The sequence below is a fragment of the Galeopterus variegatus genome, unplaced genomic scaffold, assembly GCF_000696425.1.
Source record: "Galeopterus variegatus unplaced genomic scaffold, G_variegatus-3.0.2 Scaffold3804, whole genome shotgun sequence".
NCBI classification, from domain to species: domain Eukaryota; kingdom Metazoa; phylum Chordata; class Mammalia; order Dermoptera; family Cynocephalidae; genus Galeopterus; species Galeopterus variegatus.
The window spans coordinates 198,221-207,516 of NW_007729915.1; the positions used below are offsets into that span (position 1 = coordinate 198,221).

Here is a 9,296-nt window from a genome sequence, read left to right on the forward strand (position 1 = left end):
CAGGATCCTGCTGGGACCTCTGCTGAGCAGTGCGCCTGACAATCGCCCAGAGCACCCTGCCGGTACACAATGTGTGCGGGCCGCAGGTCTTCGTGGCAGTTGTGTGGACTTCACCCGTGAGAAGTTGTGCAGTCTCTTTCGTGCTGCTGCTTTCAGTGCCACTTGGCTGTGCAGATTTCTACAAGCTTTTGAATAGATGAATAAACACAGAATTGTTCCGAACATCTGTAAGCAAAATGCGAAAAGATATTACCCAGTGAATGAACATCCTGGGTTTTCTTGCCAGAAATGGGGTATTTGTGTATTAGGCTAATGCACTGAAATTAACCCAGAATGCTTACCCATTGCAGAATGTCTTTTCATATTTTCATCTGTATGGTCGTTATTACAAAATGTAAGAATAATTCTCTATCAGGGTATTCAGAAAAGTGAATAGCTCAATTACTTCTAAAATCTATGTAGGAAAGCTACAGCATGCCAGTTAATCAGTTGGTTTGCATAACAACTGTGTGAGGGAGTGTGCGAGTGTGTGTGTGTAAATTGAAAACCGGGTCAGTCCAACTCTTCAAAACAAATGAGAAAAATCAAGCGTCATAACTATAGAGAGGAGAGTTCTGGGGGACAGGGACTACTGGTTTTCGGCATCACATCATAAAACACCTTCTCCAGCTGCCGGTGCGATGTCTGGCACGTGGTACGTTCCCAATAAGTGGAGTATTTCACTTCCTCAAGAAAGCCTGCATGGAAGTTCAGCTCCTGATGGCTGCTTCATTCCAGGCTCCGAGCTCCTTCATGCCAGGCCGACACTGAGCTTGTAAGGAACACAAGTGAATGGAGGAATCCTTGGAAGTCATCTCAGGAATAGAATGGTGGCCAGTAAGACTTCAATTAATTCTCAGCACATCTCTTAGAGACAGACTGGAAACATGGCAGAAATGGTGGCCCAACAACGGCCTGCCAGCCGTGAGATGCCACCCTGCATCCAAGCTGAGACTGGTGACTGGTGCAGAGCTGGTGGGGGGCAGCCTTCAGAGGGCTCAGAATGCAGGCCAAAGACACAGGGAGATGCACATTTCTCAGCCCATGAGCTATAGGTTCAGTGTTGATTGATGAATCTGAGGAAGGGACGCGTAAGCGCCTGTTACATGAGGATGGTCACTTTTCAAAGATGATTAAATGAGATTATGGACACGTGAGGGATGAACAATCTCCAGAGAAATGCAAGGAGGCAATCACAGCCTTTGGAAAATCACGGAGTTCTGACTTCTGGCTCTCAGCTTTGAAGGCCAAAATTCCATGTTTATCATTTAATTCAACCCTAGGTTAATCCAATTTGGAGAGAATGACCCATGTACACCAGACTCACAACAGGCTGAGATATACATCTCAGAGTGGCATTTTATTGAATTCGAAAGGAGACTGGAACTATCTGCCTGGCCGACCTGGCCTCACTGCATCTTACTTCTGGAAACAACCTCCACGGGGGGGGCGGGGGGGACAAAGGACTAGAAGGTTCTAGACTATGGATCAACTTACAAGTGCCATTACAACTTAGAAGTGCTGTGGTGTCAGGCCCTGTGAATGTGCCCAGAACACCCCAGAGGGTGCCTCCAAGACCTCCCCTCTCCCAGGCCATCCCGGCTGACCCACCTCCTGCTGAGGGCCTACTTTTCCTTTCACATGGACAAGGCATTCCATTGGGTTAGTCTGAAGTCCCACAACCAGGAAACCAATCTCTCTTCTAAGTGACTGCCTATCTCTGTTGCAGCTCGTTACAGGCTTATTCCATACTTTCATTCCCAATGGGCCCTTTATTCCAAATTCTTAAGAGACCGTCATCCCCTTGTGTCTTCTACGTATGTCAGACTCAAGTCACACATGGGAGATGGGGATCGCCCAGCATATGACAGACCCATCAGTGAATCCACTCATAAATGTTCTGTTTACATGTCCATGTGTCACTGCTGAGTTGGCCTCATCTCTAGCTCTTACTAGAAGCCATACATCTTGCTACGTGCCTAATCACACTCCAGCTCGGGTCAGAGTCACTGGCCCATCCATCTCCACACAGAAATACCACTCGGACATGACTGTGCATCCTCTCTGGACACACTCACATACACACCCACCCACCTGCTTGCTCACTCATCTCCTGTCAAGGCCACTAGCAGAGTGGGCGTGCAAATGAGCCAGTGATTCCTCGACATGTGGTCGCCACTCTGTGCGCAGAGATGATGCTTATGGAAGCTCTGATGTGTGTCATCACATGACAGATTGGGGGGGGGTTGGTAAAGCTAGCCTGCAGATTCTGATAACCCCTTCCCAATGATTCTGGCACCTGCCGCAAGAAACCAAATGGTACCTTAGGCTCAGGTGTACTGCTGTACAAGATAAGGAACATGAACACAGGTCCTTATGCATCTTTTCTCAGAACAATAAAGATAAATAAAGAAAAACATTTACAAATATTCACAGGCTGTGGTCAAAGTTTTACAGACTTAATTACAAACACAGGAGTAAGCGATTTTGAAATGGATGCAAATTCTAGAGTATAGACCAGTATTTCTCTCACACTGAATCTCAGCAATTACCAGCACCTTACCAGAGCCTTGGGTTCTGTTTTTTGTGTGTGGTTTTTCTTTCAGGGCAGACCCCTCCAGGGCTGGCTTGTTCAGCAAAGCTTTGAGCACCAGAGGCTTCAGAGGGGAGGCCGCCAGAGTAACCTGCTTTCTGCCTCCCCAACCTCACTCCTTGGTCAAAAATCTATAATTAGCTGGTTACCGTAATTACTCTAGCTGGGGAACTTATATGTTCTCCTTCCCTGCCATTCCCTGGGATCTGAGGCTTTTACCATGGCTGTGCCATGGGGACCTTTCTATCCCAGCTTCTCTCTGCCTTTTTGTTTTTCCCTTTTATGATCAGAACAAAAAAAGCCAGAGGAAAGAAACCCTCTCTCCTTCTATGTCTGGGTGAGACTATAACTATCTCTTTCCAATCAAGAACAAGTTTCCATGACAACCAAGCTTTCTGATGCTACCGCTAACTTAGCAGGTAGTGTTCATATCAAACAGAGAGTTCTTTACCAACCTCCATAATTTCTGTACTTCACCATTGCTGTCTGCACGAACTGTATCTTAAAAGGATTTTGTCTTTTTTCCTTCTAATCATCAGAAAAACAAACCAAAAAGAATTCATTGGTATTTTCCTTGTAGTGATCATTAAGAAACACACCAATATATTCAAAAGTACAGTGGCGGGATAGACCCGGAGAGAATCTGTGGCCTGGTGGAGGGAAGTGTGAATAGATGCGTGGAGAACAGCTGGGTGGCTTCCACCGTGGTCAGTGGGGTAAATCTCAGATGAGGGAGGGATAGGATTCCCGTGGATGATCTCAGGCAAATTACTTATCCTCCTGGAGCCTCAACACCCCCTTTGTAGAAGATAGAAACTGAGATACCTCGTGGGACTGTTAGGAAAAGAGCAAGGACATGAAAAGTGCTTCGTACAACGTCTGGCACGTAGTAGGAGTTCAGCACATGGCACAGTTATTATGCTGTTATTATTAAGATAAAGAACTGAATTGGAGTCTGAGCAAGCAAGAGATCACAATATCCACATTTATTATTCATGTTTTGCTCGCTGAAGATAACAGTATAAGCAGTAGATACTTGGAGGTTTTCTTAGCAACCTTTTTCTCTTAAGCCATTAAGTCCTGTCTGAAATCACAGGAAGGAATCTGTTTATTTCCATTCCTAAGACTTGAGAGGATACACCTGGGCAACTCCGGGTTCATTTGCATCTATTTATAGCTCTGCATAAGCATTTGCTCAATTTTGAAACAGAAGCAGAAAAAAACCACAATGGAGTAACCATTAAAGTGTTTGTTCGATAGTCCACATTCTCAGTACCAATGTGAATATATCAATCCTTCTCTAGAGGCAAGAAAAACAAGCTTATTTTTAATAATGTTTTCATTGTTGTGCAGCTGAAATTTCATTTCAATATCAGAATTCACATTGTGGCACACAAATCAACATGCTCATGACTCGACAAGCTCCCACTCCAACTCCCCTGACCCTTCACGGTGCCCTCAGAGAGCCGGAGGATCCTCCACGAATAACCCCAAGGCAAGCCTTTACTTTAGGAAGATAAAACTGTGGATATATTTTTAAAATCCCATTTCTGTCAATACGGTGGTCTACAGACCTAGGTAAACCCTCCCTCTTAAGATGGTAAATAAAATATTCTTTTGGAAAAATGTGTTGTAAATGCTACCTGTGCTGGCAGGAAAGTAAAGGAAATCCTTGAAGGCCAGAAACAAATCCAGAGAGGGGATCTGGTATTCAAGCTAGAATTTGCCCTCGGGGCTTCTGCCTATCCTGTTAGCCTACAGCAGAGGTGGGCAAACTTTTTTATGTAAAGGGCCAGATAGTACATATTTTAGGCTTTGCAGACCACACAGTTTTTGTCACAACCACTCGACCCTGCCACCATGGCATGGAACCATTCGTAAATAATATGGAAAAGGCAGGCACAACTGTGTTCCAACAAACCTTTATTTACGTAGACAGGCAGCAAGCAGGATTCGGCCTAGGGGCTCTAGTTTGCCAATCCCTGTATTACAGCATGGCTTTTTAACATTTTTCCCTCCGGAAAACATGAGGCAGGCACAACTGTGTTCCAACAAACCTTTATTTACGTAGACAGGCAGCAAGCAGGATTCGGCCTAGGGGCTGTAGTTTGCCAATCCCTGTATTACAGCATGGCTTTTTAACATTTTTCCCTCCGGAAAACATGACTGGCACGTGATGTGTTTGTCCCATGTGGGAGGCTGTTACATAATGGCCCTGATTTCTTTGCATCTCCCTAAGTCCCTGTATCCCTGCCTCTGGGAAGCCCCTCCCACCGTAACTCTAGGCTTCACCATGGGACTTCCTCTGGCCAAATGGACAATAGAAAACATGACCCAAAGAATGGGGCTTACCCTCTCTTGCTGCTCCTGGGTTCTGTGCATCCACCTCCATGGGAATTAGCCCAGCCAGTGTGCTGAGGACATAGGGTCCATCATTCCCAGTAGCCCAGCCCACAGCAAGCATTGACCTGCAGCCAGCTCCAAATGCCAGCCATGTGATTGAAGCCATCCTAGACCAGCAAGTCCCCGGGCAACCCACCGGCTGGCTGCAGCCACATGAGTCAGTCCAGGCGAGACCAGCAGAAGAACCACCAAGCTGAGCCCAGCCTAGACTGCTGACTGGCAGAGTCATAAGCTAATACAATGACTGTTGCAAGCCACTATGTTTTAGTGTGGTTGTTCCACAGCAAAAACTAAATGACACATACCATAAGAAGTATATTATCTTCTAAAAATATAAAGTTGGAGGCCAACAAATATATTTACTTATTTATTTATATTTCATATTTTTTGAGAAGACACACAAAAAATTTATTTACATCCTAACAATCCTGTCACCCACCAGCAGGGACAATCCCTCCCTAGTTTACCCTAGTGACAAACAGAGAAAATCCTTCCTACCTGAGCAGACTTCTTTGTAAGTAGGATTGGAAGTATAACCTCCTGCAAAGCCAACTTGAGTTGAATACACTCCTTTCAAGGTCCAGAATTTCCTCTCAGCTCCCCAGAAACAGCCCATTCCTAAGAAAAACATAAGATACTGATTAGTCATCTATTCAGAACAAGGTGGTTATTACACATTACCATGCCCATTACACTAGAAAATAGAAGTTGCTCCTGCCATTTGGTTATCAAAAAATGACTAAGATTTTTTCTTTTAAAGAAGGAGAGTTCTTGACATTAAAAATAATTTTATTTAAGGTTGTTTGCATAGACTGTCTCTTTTCTTTAGCCTTGTAAAAACTTAGAAAGCCTCAAATTTTAATAAACTTAGTAAATCTACACCTTTCCAAATAACATTATGAAAGGATAAACTACCTTATGAATAATTTCTGCACTCAATTAATAATTTGAATTAATAGAAATTTATTTAATGATCAGCTTTCCAGTCATGCTTTTTAAAAAATATCTGAAATTTAAAAAATCACCACTAAATTATTGATTTTAATAGGAAAACTTCCACAATCAACATAGATTGATGGAGTATTTCCAACGAACAATTTTATATACAGGTTCAGTTGTTTTTTTAATTTTTGAAAGTCACTATAAACTTGCATGTAGTAAATAACTGCTCTCCCCAAAGTATATTTTTCTTAGTTCTGTTACTGAATATACTGAATGAGAAAAGGGGGGCAGGGCTGGAGGGAGTCAGGGAAGAAGGGAAAAGTTCCGCCACAAACCCACAGAAATAGCTTTCTACTCCACTAGCAAACACTGGGATTCTGCCAGCAGTTATTGGGCCCCTTTGAACATCTGATGAAAACCAAGACCCATCCCCCAAGAATGCATGCACACACCATGACGTCACATCTCCTTGGGCTCCAAATAAAGAACCCTCATTTTCTGCCATGAGTTTCTAAACTGCCCAGTGTAACAGCTATTCTGTAGCTGTTACATTTACAGATGCAGCCAAGATCACTGCCTCTGTCAAGTGTTATATGGCTCTATTAAGTGCACACAACTAAAATCCTTGGTGGAACAACAGTTGGTAAGTTAATATATGCCTCCTACTCCTGCGATTGCTGGACTTGCTACACTGGATGGCAGAGCTGAAGGAAGAATTAGAAGTTTCCTGAAACTCTTGACACTTGTTAAAACTCTACTTTAAAAATTCAAAGCAACAACAATACCCAAACAGCAAATGTGCACAAAACTATATGTTATACAAAAATATTCTATTTGCTAAAATGTGAGGGGAAATCTACTAAACAAAGTTACATTAACACTTGAAAAATATGACAGAGCCAAATAATGAAATTCAATGTACTAAAAAAAAGACTGTTGGGATAATATTACAACATGGAAAGATGTATATGATTATATCACAATTATCTCAGGATAAACTTAAAAGGTAAAAACACAATTATATTCATGTTTTTATTATAACTATAAAAAAATTCACACCAAAATAGACTAGAATAAAATATACTGAAGTTATAACCATGATTATATTACAATGGTGAGAATGTAGGAATATTTCTTCATTTTTCAAATTTTTCTGTAATAGATTCCTAATTACTTTAAAAATAAAAAAATACATACAGTTCTAAACATATGCATTAAGGCATATATGAAAAATGTGGGCATTTTTAAAAGAAAGCAAAAAATCCAAAGGAATAACATAAGCATATGAGTTATTTGAGTCACATGCTGCTATGCCATCTTTCCTGTTTACAAGTGAATTGTTTGCTGCCAGTGAAGATAAATATGCATTTATGAGTATCTATAAAACCAACACCCCCACGTCTCTGGCAAAAGGCTTCTCTGTTGATTTCACTCCACTGCATTCCCTGGGACAGGGAACGATGACAGGTGAAAGGTGAGCTGCATGGCTTTCTCAAATGTGTGTCCACAGAAGAACTCCAGTGCTGCGCAGTGTGTAAGCTGAGGGCACCCACTGCTGAACTTCACAGGTCTGCGGGATGTGTGGGACAGGATACCCTACACTGCACAGCGACTAATGGTGATGGTACCACAGAGCAATGCAATGTTCACCCCTCAACACACAGGTCCACAGTGGGCTCTTTCAGCAGCCTACCCTGACCTTGTCAATGTGGGACAGGATACCCTACACTGCACAGCGACTAATGGTGATGGTACCACAGAGCAATGCAACGTTCACCCCTCAACACACAGGTCCACAGTGGGCTCTTTCAGCAGCCTACCCTGACCTTGTCAATGGTCCCATTCAGACGGCCCAAACTCTTCGGACCATCTGTCCTCATGGTACAGATTCCTAAGACATAAAATGTTCTTGGCCAAACTGGAAAACTGTCTATTTCAAGTAGACAGAGACTTAATCCCTTTTTGGTATTTAACAGAGATCAGGAAATGACCCCAGCTAGAGAGGATGACCAGGCTCCAGCTGGGCAAAGGCCTCCCGGTGCCATGGGTGGCTGAAATGATGCCTCAGGGACCTGGTGTACAATCAATGTCATATCGATAGCAATAGCAAAGAGGTTGTTAGAAGGATGAAACTCTTTCTTGAAGCAATGTCTTACCCGGTGGCTTCCAGCATAACTGAAGCATTCTGTTCCTTGGCTTTGAATGTGTGAGTGTGTGTGTTGAGCAACAGCAAAGAGGTTGTTAGAAGGATGAAACTCTTTCTTGAAGCAATGTCTTACCCAGTGGCTTCCAGCATAACTGAAGCATTCTGTTCCTTGGCTTTGAATGTGTGAGTGTGTGTGTTTAAACAAAGAAAACAGGCTTCTTTACAGCAGAATTTCTCATAAGTTTCAGTAGTCTAGTAATCAACATGAATGTCAGCAAGTAAAATATAGTATGCACTGTTTTCTTTAAAATACTTTACACTTTTAACCTTGTATTATAAAATGAAACGGACACAGAAAAACCACACAAAACAAATGCATACCTCCATGCACTGTTATTCGGTGAACGCCCTTATATCCCCACCTTGGTCAAGGTACGGAAATTTGCCATACACCCAGAAGTCCGCATGTGTCACCCTCCAAACCCAACCCACTCTGTCCCCCAAAAAGTAACCACTGTCTGACTTATAGTAATCACTTCCCTTTATATTTTTGTCATCCAAGGCTCCATCCCTGATGCTACATCAGTCTCATTCTTGTTTTTAAATTTGATGTATATTTAAGTTCTTTTAATCGGCAAGTTCGCTCTCCGTTCTTTTAATCCGTCCATTGCAGAGCATGGCTGCTGGGCCCGCACAGCTTCCCAGCGAGGTTTATGCTGACTGCATTCTCACGTGCAATCCATCCTGTACCCCTGCCTCAGAGGACAACTGCCTGCAAACTAACAGCCAGATCCAGAAGCACGGTCAGACTCGGACTTGATCCTTTGGCAAGAACAGGGTGGTGCTATGTTCTTTGATCAGGAAGCACATAATGTCTCTTCTTTGTGACGTTAGCATCCGGGGACACCCCATGCTTGGATGTGTCTGTTCCCTGAGAGTTGCATGGGGCGATCCTCTAATTCCACCACCTCTTTTCCACTCATTGGCTGAAATGACTCATGATGAGAAGCTTTCCCTCCACTCTGACTTTGTCACTCAATGGCACAACTCATAAAAGGAAGAGAAACACTTGATTGTGTGTGTTTACTGAGCATCCTCAAGATGATGAACTTGCTATCTCCAAGGCTGACCAACTAGTTTTTTTAATATCATTATAAAGTCATTCATGTAAAC

The 9,296-nt window shown here is 43.0% G+C and overlaps 1 protein-coding gene across 1 annotated transcript in view; it reads right to left on the reverse strand.

The window, feature by feature from the left end:
- LOC103601596 (mitochondrial peptide methionine sulfoxide reductase-like) overlaps positions 1 to 5,666 on the reverse strand; it is a 131,106-nt gene extending 125,440 nt beyond the window's left edge. The window contains exon 1 of the mRNA XM_008586025.1: positions 5,534 to 5,666. Within this exon, the coding sequence (XP_008584247.1) occupies positions 5,534 to 5,666 (133 nt within the window). The remainder of the gene's footprint in view (positions 1 to 5,533) is intronic.
- Between the last annotated feature and the right edge of the window lie 3,630 nt (positions 5,667 to 9,296).